Source organism: Mercenaria mercenaria, chromosome 17, assembly GCF_021730395.1.
Source record: "Mercenaria mercenaria strain notata chromosome 17, MADL_Memer_1, whole genome shotgun sequence".
Classification (NCBI taxonomy): domain Eukaryota; kingdom Metazoa; phylum Mollusca; class Bivalvia; order Venerida; family Veneridae; genus Mercenaria; species Mercenaria mercenaria.
Genome location: NC_069377.1, coordinates 25,315,186 through 25,329,157, shown reverse-complemented (window position 1 = coordinate 25,329,157; position 13,972 = coordinate 25,315,186). Strand labels below are relative to the sequence as shown.

At 36.7% G+C, this 13,972-nt stretch overlaps 1 protein-coding gene across 1 annotated transcript; it reads right to left on the bottom strand.

The window, feature by feature from the left end:
* Positions 1-398: 398 nt before the first annotated feature.
* On the bottom strand, positions 399-7,139 carry LOC128550285 (uncharacterized). The gene is made up of 3 exons (XM_053529023.1): positions 6,752-7,139; positions 1,544-1,615; positions 399-1,216 (listed from the first exon to the last, which is right to left on the bottom strand). Exons 1-3 carry the CDS (start codon positions 7,080-7,082, stop codon positions 741-743), a joined length of 879 nt encoding a protein of 292 aa, XP_053384998.1. The 5' UTR covers positions 7,083-7,139; the 3' UTR covers positions 399-740.
* Positions 7,140-13,972: the final 6,833 nt, after the last annotated feature.

Below are 13,972 nucleotides of genomic sequence, written 5' to 3'. Positions count from 1 at the left end.
TTTCAGTTAACAATACCCAAATCTATGAATTCGCGAGGGAGTGTTGAAACAACCAAATGCTCAAGCTGAAAAACTAAAGAGGAACCTCTAACACAACAAAAATGTCGTGCTGAACGATTTGAAGTTTGTGACTGAAACAACTTTTTTTAAATAAATAGATTTGTATTATTAAAATCATCTAACTTTGAGCATGCGCTATCAAACGAATAAGTTGTGTATGGTGTTACTCGGTGACATCTCCGTTCTGGTGGGGGTATTTTACAATGTCGATGTTAAAGTCGTCTCTTTATCATACATTCGTAAAGCTATGATGCAATGGAACAATATAATGGCTGTGTATAAGTTGTGTATGGTGTTACTCGGTGACATCTCCGTTCAGGTGGGGGTATTTTACAATATCGATGTTAAAGTCGTCTCTTTTATCATACATTCATAAAGTTATGGTGCAATGGAACAATATAATGGCTTACATTTTTTTTTTGTTACGACACAGTGAAAATTTCAGATAATTTCAGTGTTGTATTGAGGAAACAGACATACACGCATAGTGATTAAGACAGATGGTCAAATAGACGCATTTATTTTCAAATGTTTTTCTCATATCCTGATCCCAATTAAGATTTTGGGAGCATATCCTTCTTGTATTGTGTATTTTTTTACACTAGTTTCTTTGGAGAGAATATGTTAAGTGAGTGCAAGTCTAAATACGTGAAGTAAAGAGTTATTTTATTTCCTTCAAACTATTTCGAACAAACAACACACGCCAGTTCACGTCCGTCCGGGTACTCCTGGCACGGCAGAGATCCACACTTAACTTCTGTAAGATGGAGTAGCTTGCCGTTTTGGTCAGCTTCTCCGTGATAAACAGCTTCTGGGTCAACGTCAACACATGCATAGTCAGAACCACCTTTGTAACCAGTGTAACCAGTCATAAGATACCCCGTGTATTCTTGTGCCCAGCTCGGGTAGCAGTCTTTCCTTCCTGGTATCATGACAGTTGTTGGTCTTGGACTTCGACACACTACGCAAGGTGCATCTTGATTGTTAATGTTTTGAGAAAATGTGTTCATAATTGAAGATATCTCAGACTCTGTGCCAGATATTTCACCACCTATGTTTTGTATGCCATCTTTATATTTTGCCCAAGTAGGATGTTGTGGGAGACAGACGTAGCTCGCAGCACCTTCGACATCATATGGTGATCCTGAGGTAAATCCTGTAATGAAATCATAGACTTAAATTGTTTTAACATGCTGTTCAGCAACATTAGTTCGGAGATAAGAACGCTGTTGGGGTCCAAAACTCGCCATAAGAATAACATTTGCCTTTTATGATACTATTTCGCTTTTATAAAAGTAGTGCGAACATAAAGGTAATTATATATACATATATATATATATATATATATACAATAAATTATGGCAATTTGGAAAAGCTCAGTTACGTTAAATACATGCATGGGTTTCGGTCTGGACAGGCTTACACGAAACAGTAATAAATACAGTACATGAATACCACGGTTTTTCTAAATTTTTTATTCTACCTGAATACACCTTCTCTGTTCCATTACCATCACACATTGTTTTACCCCATCTCACATACGTCGATCCTTGACCTGAAAAAAAAACAGGGTTTTTTTTTTCTTATTTCATGAAGTAAACAATCATTTGCGAATACCGTAACCTCTGTGTCTTTATTTTAACCGAAACTGAATCCTATGGTATTTCATAATCGATTTGTATAACTTTGGTCAATATTTTTATGCTTTATGTGAGATTTTTTATTGGATAATTACTGCATTTATGTAATAAAAGCAATAAAATCTGTAAAAAGATCCTTTGGAAGCATAGAATGCAATCAAGCAGAATAAAATGTAGCAGACTCGGTTTGATTGAGTCTGTTCGCGAGAGGTAATAAAACGTGCAACATCTCTCACGCCCCGTTTAAGCGGAACTCTATTGCACATATGTTGAATGGACGTCATTATCTCAGATGACCAGAAAATACAGCAACACTGAATCCAAGTACGGGGAGACATTTTACAGCCGGAAAATGTTGCGATAGTCAATAAAATCTGTAAAAAAAATCTTTTGGAAGCATAGACTATAACCATACAGAATAATAACAGACTCGGTCTGATTGTGTCTGTTCATGAGGGGTAATAAAACGTGAACATCTCTCACGCCCCATCCCCACCCCCTCCCCCAGCACCGGCTTAAGTGGAACTCTATTACACATCTATTGAAAGGACTCCATGACCTCAAAGGACCAGAATATATAACAACACTGAATCAAGACGTTATTAACTCTTTCAAAATTTTGGAAAATTTGAAACCTTCTTCCTACGTCGACCATACCACTTTAAATTATCAAAGTTGAAAAAAAGTAAGAGCGTTTGTTAATGTATATTATTTCGGACAAAAATATATGTATCACTCAAATAATAGTTTCATCATTTTTAAATATCTTCTGTAAGATTTTCTGAAAATACTTAGTTTCAATGTAGTTTCCCTTGTAAATTGTATACATCTTAGCAAACCTGTATTGAACTATAGACTGGAGGAAACGTGCGACCAGGCAATTGAAAATATGTCATCCAAAGTTATAATTTGAATATTGCAGGAACAACTTTTCTGACAGTGAAGAACTTGTCAAATACCTGACTTCATAACATTTTTTAAATGAATTCAGCTCCAAAGAAACTGAGGAGAGCAACATCTACAACGATATATATAAAAAGCAATCACAATTGTTTTATTGTTATTCAAAGTCGAAACCCTTATATACTGTTTAACATGCAACTCTCGATGAAACTAAAACTATAAATTTTCAAATAAAGACAAATATGTCCTTCCAGCACGTGCACTGAATGTTGAGCTTCGGATTTCTTGGAAGAAGACTTTGCGACTTGTTGATCTGCAACCTTTCGCAAATTGTAAACAAATTAATGACCTGTTATCTCACGCCAATTGTCCAATAATTACGTAAACCCAGGTTCACGCTCATAAAACTAGGGTTAACGATTGATAAAACAGGATTTTGAACGTAAAACCAGGTTTTCGAATATAACCTATATTTACGAGCGAAAACATAGGATAACGCCGCAAACCATAGTTCACGCTCGAAAACATAGGTTCACGCTTGTAAACCCAAGTTCACGGTCGTAAACACAGGTTCACGTTCGTTTCAGGAGCTTAAACATAGGATAACGACCGAAATTCTAGTTCAACCGAGAAATCTAGTTTATCAAACATAAACCATCGTTTACGGCCGATATACTAGGATTATAAAATCAACTATGAATTTCGGGCGTGAATATGAGTTTACGAGCGTGAACCTATGTTTACGAACCAAAGTTTACGGATGTGACATGTATGGCAATTGTCCAATAGTTACGTGAACCAAGGTTCACGGTCTAAAAACTAGGATTAACGATCGATAATCTAGGTTTTTCGAACGTAAAAGTATGTTAACCTATTCTTTGGAGCGAAAAAATATAATATCGTCGTTCACGTTTGTAACTATGGTTCACGAGCGTGAACCGGGATTCACGAGCGTAAACGTTCACGCTCGGACACAGAAGATAACAACCGAAATTCATAGTTCAGTCGAGAAACCTAGTTTATTGAACGTAAACCATGGCTTACTGAACCTTTGTTTACGAGCGTAAACCTAGTTTACGTTTGATAAAATAGGTTGTTCGAACAAAACTAAGATGAATTTCGGTTGTTATCTTACGTTTACGAGTGTTAGCCGGGGTTCACGAGCGTGAATCATACTTTACGAACGTAAACCATAGTTAACGACCGTAAACTTGGGTTTACGAACGTAAACCTACGTTTACGAGCGTGAAACTATGGTTTATGATTATGATGTAATCCTATGTTTACGCTCGAAAAAATAGGTTAACATGATTTTACGTTCGAAAAACCTAGTTTATTGCTCGTAGATACAAGTTTTTCACCATTGCCATTCATGTCACGTCCGTTAACTACCGTTCACGGTAATAAACCTAGGCTGACGGTCGTAAACATGAGTTCACGTTCGTAAACGTAGGTTCATGCTCGTAAACATAGGTTCAAAGCCGTAAACCCATGTTCACGCCGAAATTCGTAGTTGATTTTATAATCCTAATAAATCGCCCGTAAACCATGATTTACGTTTGATAAACAAGGTTTATCGCTTGAACTACACATTTCGGTCGTTATCTTATGTTTACGGTCGTTATCCTATGTTTACGCTCATGAACCCCAGTTCACACCCGTAAAACACAGTTTACGAACGTGAACCTATGTTTACGACCGTGAACTTGGGTTTACAAGCGTGAACCTAGTTTAAGAGTGTTAACTGTGGTTTACGGTCGTTATCTTATGTTTACGGTCGTTATCCTATGTTTACGCTCATGAACCCCAGTTCACACCCGTAAATCATAGTTTACGAACGTGCACCTATGTTTACGACCGTGAACTTGGGTTTACAAGCGTGAACCTACGTTTAAGAGTTATAACTGTGGTTTACGGCGTTATCCTATGTTTTCGCTCGAAAAATATAGGTGTAAGTATTCGAAAAACCTGGTATTACGTTCGGAAAACCTTGTTTTTCGATCGTTAATCCTAGTTTTCCCACCGTGAACCTAGGTTCACGTAATTATTGGACAATTTGTATACCATAAGCGTAAACTATGGTTTATGCTCGTTATCATATGTTTTTGCTCGAAAATATAGGTTTGTGTTCAATAATCCTCGTCTTTTGACCAAGAAGGTAATTATTGGATAATTGGCATGCCGCGAACCATAGTTTACGAACGTGAACTTAGGTTTCTCAAACAAAACTATGATTTTCTGTCGTTATCCTATATTCACGAGCTAGAACCTATGTTTACGGTCGTAGACCCATGTTCACGGTCGTAAATCCAAGTTCACGTTTGTTAACATAGGTTCACGTTCGTAAACTATGGTTTACGCTCGTGGACCCAGGTTTACACCCGTAAACATAGATTCACGCATCTGAACTTAGGATAACGACCCAAATTCATAATTCAATCGGGAAACCTCGTTTACCTAACGTAAACCTGGGTTCATGAGCGGTTTACCACCGTTATCTTATGTTTTCGCTCGAAAATATAGATAAATATTCGAAAAACCTGGTTTTATATTCGGAAAACCTAGTTTATCGATCGTTATTCCTAGTTTTGCGACCGTGAACCTGGTTCGCGTAATGACTGGACAATTGGCGTGCTATAAACGTAAACTGTGTTTTATGCACCTTATCCTTTGTTTTCGCTCGAAAAAAATAGGTTTGTATTCAATAATCCCAGTTTTTCGACCAAGAAGGTAATTATTGGGTATTTGGCATGCCGCGAACCATAGTTAACGAACATGAACTTAGGTTTCTCGAACAATGCTATGATTTTCGGCCGTTATCCTATGTTCACGAGCTTGAACCTATGTTTAAGGTCGATGACCCATGTTCACGGTCGTAAACCCAAGTTAACGGTCGTGAAGGATAACATGGTGTAATAGCCATATTTCATATCTTGTAACTGGATGGTAATATCTAAATGAAATTTGGTCACTTTAAAGACATTCAAAATTAAAAACGTTTCACCGAGAGATTTTTTTAATTTTATCATTTTTTGGGGAGATGATCGGTATTGAAGGTAACATTGATGCCTATGGAAAATATATATTTTCTTTGATTATGAGAATCTGAGCTTGAGTTTCAAGAAAATTTAGAGGTAGAAAGCTGCATTATATGATTCTGATACAAATATCAAAAAGAAATCTAAAATTCCCCGTAGGGAAAAGGGAAAACTATTTTTTTTTCTAGTTTTCAGGGGAGATAACTCATGAAAAAAATTATCCATGGAGGTAATCTAAAGGAATTTTTTGAGAACTTCTGTCACTATATAACTTGTCAATATGCACCTTATTTCTATCGTTTGACATTTTCAAAACTTACATTATCACGTTGTATGTAAACTTTTGGTGAAACTGAGGCCTATTATGGGTAGTCATCTTTAACATACGTTCACGTTCGTAAACTATGGTTTTTATTCGTGGACCCAGGTTTACGCCCGTAAATACAGATTCACGCACATGAACTTAGGGTAACGACCGAAATTCATAGTTCAATCGAGAAACCTCGTTTACTGGACGTAAACCACCTGGGTTCACGAGCGTTAACTATGGTTTTACTTCCGTTGAAAATATAGGTTAGTATTCGAAAAATCTGGTTTTACGTTCGAAAAACCTAGTGTTGGCAGGTGAACCGCATCAACAAAATGAAAACAAACGAGTAAAGTGGCAAACTAGCTATTTCCCGTTCGTCATGCAAATATTTAGCGGCCGTGCTGAGTTACACTTATAGATTCTGAAATATTTCGAAGATGAAGATTGATTATGACATCTGATCTATGACAGGCAACATGTTGCAGAAGTACTGGAATAAACATATGCAAAATTTCTTGACATTTGCCAAAACTTTCGTAATTACACATTTGCTACAAGTAAATAACTTAAAAGAACATTATTCATAAAAAAATCCATTTACGATTTTAATTCAGATATGTTGAAGGCAGGTCGGTTTTCGATTTAAGCAGTGCCTTATTTCACATCGTTGTTATCTTCCAGAGGTTGAACTAACCCTACCTCGCGAAATGATAGCCTTTCCTATCAGTCACCCTTTAACCAATGCAAATCCTTGCTCAAACGATTAATCTCTTTTTAATAGAAACTACTACTTCACTTACCATTCTTCAATACTGAAATTTCTGTTTTTAGGGCTGCTAATTCTTTCACTTGCGTAGACTTGAGTGCTTGCACTTCTTGTGCTTGTGTACTGTTGAGCGACTGTATTGCTTGTGCGTGTGAACTCTGGAGCATTTGTATTTCTTGTGCGTGTGAACTCTGGAGCATTTGTATGTCGTTTGTGTGATTTACTTTAAGAGCTTCTATTTCCTGGCGTAATGTCTTGAACTCCAACGCAATGTCTTCGCTGCTGTGAAAAACAAGTCGCTTTTGTTCTTCACAATTTACACCATGAAACGCTACCAGCACAATTATAACTTCCGCAAAGAACATTATAGAAAGCTGCTAAGCACCAGCTATTAAAACTATATGAGTTGCCAGCAATGTGTATTTTTGCACTTATTCACTTGTTCTATATAGATTACAGAAATAGATACCATATCTGTTTGTCCTTCTAACTTGTCACCGAAACCTTCAAGCGATATCTGAAATCCATCGTCATTGACGTTGCTGCCGGTTGCAAACTTACCATTTGAAAGCCCAAACCAGTATACGGTGGGTACCTAGCCTAGAGAACCAGCGATATCAAACTCCAGAGGTCATACATGGAAATATGGTAGGTAACCTATACCAGTCATAGCTGTACATGTTTCACTTATCACCCTCTGAGATAGGACATGGGGAGGGGTCAAGTAAGATAACTAAATCCGATATATATAATAGGGTGCTGGGTCCGACCTGATTCAACCCAAGGACCATCCAGGATTTCTAAATTGTGTCGTTAAACTTCTCTTAGATGCTAGTAGTCCTTTTATTCGGTGACCACTTGGAGGCTGTCTAAAAGAGTTTTGGAATATCACCGGACCTTTGACGCTGACCCGGGCGTAACTATAGTCTTAAAGGTACAAGCCTGTCCCATCAGGTTAATGGTAATATGAAAAATTGAGTTCTAAAGTAAAATCCGACACTACTGCTTATTCATTTACAAATAAGCACATTTTCAAAAAAGGTTAATTTTAAGTGTCGGAGTTTGTCCTAACGAATCCTTCGGTGGGAACACTATGAAGGTTTCATATATTTGTTAGGCAAGGTCTTGAATTATTTCTTTATCATTTAACTAAAATACCACCTCTATCGAATATTCTACAAAATCTAAGATTAATGAAAACAGGGATATCCACACTATGGAAAAGGATGCTTTTATCCTATATGACGCATCGTTGAAAGAACAGATGCCGTTTATTTAATTCTGAGCGTTTCTTTATTCATATTTTCCATCGAAATAAGTTTGTTTTTTTATATAAGTTTGTTATGCTAAATAAATCTTGTATGGAGGATATTGGGCCGTAGAAAAATAATTCCTCTGTGTGACAAGAGCGCAGTAAAAACATTTGGTAAACCATTCTTCCTTTATTCATAAGCATATTAAGGCCCAGTTATCAGTGACAGTCCTGAATGACCCCGACAGCATCTAAATTTTACAAGATTACTTGCATTGTGGAAGTGTTGTCAGTTCATTTTTCAAGATCAATATTGTTTGTGACTGCGTGACGTTTAGCGCCTGTATTTCAGTCGTTTGTGTAGACTTTATTTCTTGTATTTCTTGCGTGTGATTTCTCTTCAGCGATTCTATCGTTTGCGTGTGATTCCTCTTGAGCGATTCTACCGTTTGCGTGTGATTTCTCTTCAGCGATTCTATTCGGTCGTTTTCCAAAGATAACGAGCGTAAACCTAAGTTTACGTGCGTAAACCTGGGTTAACGTTCGTAAACTGTAGTTTGGTTTACGAACGACCGGAAATTTTTGTTAGAACAACCTAGTTTATCGAACGTAAACCTAGGTTCACGCTCGTAGTATATCAATCGCAAACCATGGTTTACGTTCGATAATCTAGTTTTAACTGTAACTATGAATTTCGGTTGTTATCTTACGTTTACGAGTGTTAGCCGGGGTTCACGAGCGTGAATCATACTTTACGAACGTGAACCATAGTTAACGACCATAAACATGGGTTTACGAACGTGATTCATCAAACGGACTTAAAAGAATTGTCTTACTTATCAGTTAGCAGTCCTATAACTGTTTAATCCAAACACAGTCAATATCGTTTCATACACATACACAAGTAATACCGAGTTAATAAAACATGGAATGTTGATTGTCTGATGGCATAAGGTGACCACAACCAATTTTTGAATGGCATTTTTCGTTTTGATTGGCATGTCACAGGTACCTAGCTTTTTCCAAGGGTTTAGATGAAATACCGTTATTTAGCCGCTTTAAGTGTATGTGTTCACATGTCAACATTTCGTCAACTTCCACAACTTTAAAATGCTAACTTTAGGAATTGGTTGCTGTCAACAAGTATGAAAAATTTATTCTCCAATTATTTTTAAATTGTGTCTTCAAGTTAATTTATCTGGTACAAATTCAAGACTAACACTGAAGTTAAATAAATACAAAACCAGAAGCCTTCAAATGAATATTCTTTTTTTTTACACGCAAAGTTATATGGAATTCACTGCAATTCTTTATGATATCAATATAAACAAGAGGACCCATATGGTCCTGAATCGCTCATCTGGGCCTTGTTGGTTATGACAGTCTTAGTAAAAACTTACAATTTGTAATTGTTAACTTCTAAATTCTGGGCATTCTGAAAATTTTAAACTTATATTGTATAAGATTAGACGTATATTGATAGAGAGAGACCAATATTACCCTGGGGTGGTGATTCAATCAAATTTAAAAGACCTCCATTATAAATTTTGCTAAATTACATGCAAAATATTTCAGCTCTTACCCTTGTGGCTCTGAAAAGGATGTTTGCTATGTAAGTGTATCCTGTTTTCTTTCTATATAAAACTTAAGTAGGAACCAATTTGACACTGGGGTATTGATTTGAACAACTTTTAACCCACTTGCCAATGTTACATGTAAAATATCTTAACTCTTGTCATTGCAATTTTTTTGAGAATCTGTTGGTACGGTACTATCAAACTAAAACCTAGTATTTTTATGCATCTAGGTTGTTTGTACATTTCAAATGAAACTGACACAATCTTAGAGAAAAGTGTTTCTTATAGGCAAACAGACACAAAATATTGTAATGGTTCAAAATGGCAGTCGCATAATGGCGGTTTCACATAGTCCTCACTTTTTCGCTTTTTAGAGCTATTTTCTCTTCAATTTTTACAGAAATCACATGACAGATCTATGCTTGAAATCTAGATAGCATTTTCAGGTAGCATTTTCATAATGAAATAATAAACACTACATAATTTGTCCTGTATGCATAGATCATACACCCCCCCCCCCCCCCACCACACACACACACACACACACACCACATACTACAATTTGGGGTCTCATTGTTAAGCTAATTTTGCAGTTTGTGTGTTTGACTGAATATACATTTTCTGCATCAAACATGACCCATGCTTTTTTTTTTTTTAATTCAGTATTGACAGTATTCTGCAAGAAAATGTAAGTTACATGCAGACTTTTAAAATAGGTCCTGTTGTGTGCTGCAGTCGTTGGAAATATAGAAAAAGAACAAAAATGAACAGCTATTAAGTGTGTCATAACCTTTAACAAGAACAATAATTGAATACATTTTACTAAAATACGATTCGCAATAGCATATAAATCTATATAATAACAACACTTCCACAAAGCATATTTATATCAATATTATGTACGTCAGGATACGAGTTATATGACCCAAGGAAAGTGCTTACATCTTCAGTATCTAGAACCATGCAATGGGTCCAATGGCTAAGGTTGCTATGGCTCGGACTAGCTAACAAACTATGTAGAATGTCCTTTGTTAAAACGTAAAGCTGGTGAGACCATATACAGTACCACATAAATATTTTTTTCTCTAGTAGCTACCTAGCCTGAATGATTCGTGTACCAATGATTCAAAAATGATTTCACTAATGAGCTAGATAATTTCAGGGATAAGGTGAATCACGCAATGTTTATAACTAACAACCTTCAACTAATGATAATCAGCTCAAACTCCTGTAGAACAGGGATAGTATATTTGACTAATCGTTTTGTTGAAGTTTCCGTCAGACAATGTCTTTGAATCGACAACATACGAGTCCTTTCGCATAGATGTGCAGCCGAAGTTCTCTTACATGAAGCTGCAACTCGCTATGATTGCTCTGACTCCTGGATGCTCAGCGCTTATATTCTATAACATATAGCATTAAACTACCTTATAGGTATGACCCCAATGCCTTGGCTTTACTTGCTAATACCGCTGAACCTTGTCTGTAGGCTGGAACTCTCTTACTGACTCAGAAGATTACCAGACAAAAAGTCTCTGTATCAGTTTTCCGATGCTCAGCCTGTTCTTGGTATTGTCTATCCCATAAGGTTTAATTTCTATGCGCTGGCCCTAAAGCTCGAAATCTAGTTACACTACTGCAACTCTTCCTTAGTCTCAAGCGTATTCTTTTATATCATTTATCTGCCCTAACAGTGTAGCTGCAACAGCTCATATATCAAGGTACTGGGATAAATTATAAGTTGAATCCTCGGTGTGTTTACATCAATCGCTGGATACATAATGACTTCATTGTCATCCGTCTACTTATCTACACCCTAGCAGAGATGTCATTTGATTGGTGCTTTTTATTGAACTTGTTTCTGATTGGTCCAAATTCGAATATATTTTACAACGAGTACACAAGTACTTGCTCTAACAAATAGTCGGTTCCCTTTTACTATTGTACATAACATAATATGTGTTGCTGAGATCTAGCTATCGCTGTTATTAACCCAAGTTGTCCATAAGGTTACAACACACTTAATAGCTGTTCTTTATACTATATAAAAATGTCATATTTCAATGACCGCAGCACACATCAAGACCAGTTTAAAATATCTGTAACTTACATTTTCTCAAAGAATATTATCACAGCTGAAAAACATTAAACGAAAAGTGGGAGTCATGCAAGAAAAATATTTTCAGTCCAACATACAAACTGCAAAATCAGCTAAAAATGAGACCCCAAATTGTAGTGGTGGCGTATGATCTAAGTTTCCATGACAAATACTGTCATGTTATATTTTCATTGTGAAAATGCTACCTACATGCCAAGCATGGATCTTTCATGTCATTTCAGCAAAATAATTGCAATGAAAATAAGGAAAATAACTCTACAGAGCAAAAAAATAACTGAGGACTATTTGAATCTACCATTTTTTCGCGCCGTTTTCCTGTTTATTGGAAAAGAAATATAACTGAACTTTCCCCTAAAAACCACGATTATCAGATAGGAAATGATCAAACTAAGATAAAATGTACTCATACTCATATGTTTCGTTAATAAATGAGGAAATTATCGCTGCTTTACGACAATTTCTACTCGGCAATTTAGTCTGTATGCTCCGATATTGCCCCGTATTGAATTGATGTTCATCTTACGTAAACTGCATACTATTACTTACAATAACCAGCTTATTATATGTAAAAGCAATGATATCAGACATTTTGGCATAAAATCGACAATAATTCTGTTTTAAATGTCGTTTTAATGGCGGCTATATTGGATTTAGGACGCTATTTTATAACTTTTTTTCTAAATTTCTAATTAGTTTACATTTTGCACAATATAGTAATCTAACGTTGTGGCAAATTTGGACCTCTTTAAATGCATAATTCTGTTGTTATGTGTTGATTCCAGAAATCCGCAGTTTCATATATATTTTTAACATTTTACCCCAAAACTAGACATTTTGCATCATAATACTTTTCTATACTTTTTATATGTTTTCATACATCTTGAATAATACTTACACAAAAAAATCAATTATTTGCGAGTTTTTTCCTTTATTTGTTATTTCGGCCATAATTGGCCTTTACTATAAGACTGAAAATGTTTCGCGAACACGGGACCTTGTAACTCTGGCTATTAGGCTACTCTGGCTGATCAGAGTAGCAAGAACATGCTAAAAATCTAGAAACTCTGCCTCCTCTGTTTAATTCTGGCTACTCTTGCTGAACTCTGGCTACTCTGGCTACTCTTGCTACTTTGGCCAGCCATAGTGACCAGAGTTCTTGCTACTCTGGCTGCTCTAAATAGCCACTTGTTAAACATGCTATTTAGATAGAAATGACATATGAGCCGCGCCATGAGAAAACCAACATAGTGGGTTTGCGACCAGCATGGATCCAGACCAGCCTGCGCGGATGCGCTAACAGTTTCTCCAATTCTAATACGCTTAAAAAGCGAACAGCATGAATCCTGACCAGACTGCGCGAATGCTGGTCGCAAACCCACTATGTTGGTTTTCCTATGGCACGGCTCATTATTATTAAATTTCATTATCAAATTCAGCTAAGACTGAAATACTTTTGTGGGACTTGGTTACTCTGCCTACTCTGGCTGACCGGAGTAGCCAGAACATGTTAAACTCATAGAAACAGTAACCAGAGCTACTCTAAATAGCCACTTGAAAAATAGTTATTAACTTGTAAATCAGTTTTAAACATGCTATGTAGATAAAAATGACATATTAAGTTTCATAATCAAACTCTGTTAAGACGGGAAATGTTTTGTGAAACCGGGACCTGGTAACTCTGGCAAAAACATGTTGAAATCCTAGAAACATCGGCTACTCCGTCCAGCCAGAGTAACCAGAGCAAATGAAATCCTGGTGACTCGGGCTACTCCGGATACTCTGGCTGACCAGAGCAGTCAGAACATGTTAAAATCCTAAAAAATCTTGCTACTATGGCTGAACTCTGGCTACCCTGTCTGAACTCTGGCTACTATGGCCATCCATGAGTTCTGGCTACTCTGAATAGCCTCTTGAAAATAGTAATTAACTTGAAATTCAGTTTAAACATGCTATTTAGATAGAAATGACATATTAGGTTTCAAAATCAAACTCAGCTAAGACTGAAAATGTTTTGCGAACACGTGACCTGGTTATTCTGGCTACTCTGGCTGACCAGAGTAACCACAGTTCTGGCTACTCTTGCTTAACTCCAGCCAGAGTAACCAGAGTTCTGGATACTGGCTGAACTCTGGCTACTCTTGCTGAACTCTGACTACTCTGGCTGAACTATGGCTATTCTGGCTAGCCAGAGTAACCAGAGTTCTGACTTCTCTGGCTACTCTGGCTCAGCTAAGACTGAAAATGTTTTGCGAATACGTGACCTGGTTACTCTGGCTACTCTGGCCAGCCAGAGTAACCACAGTTCTG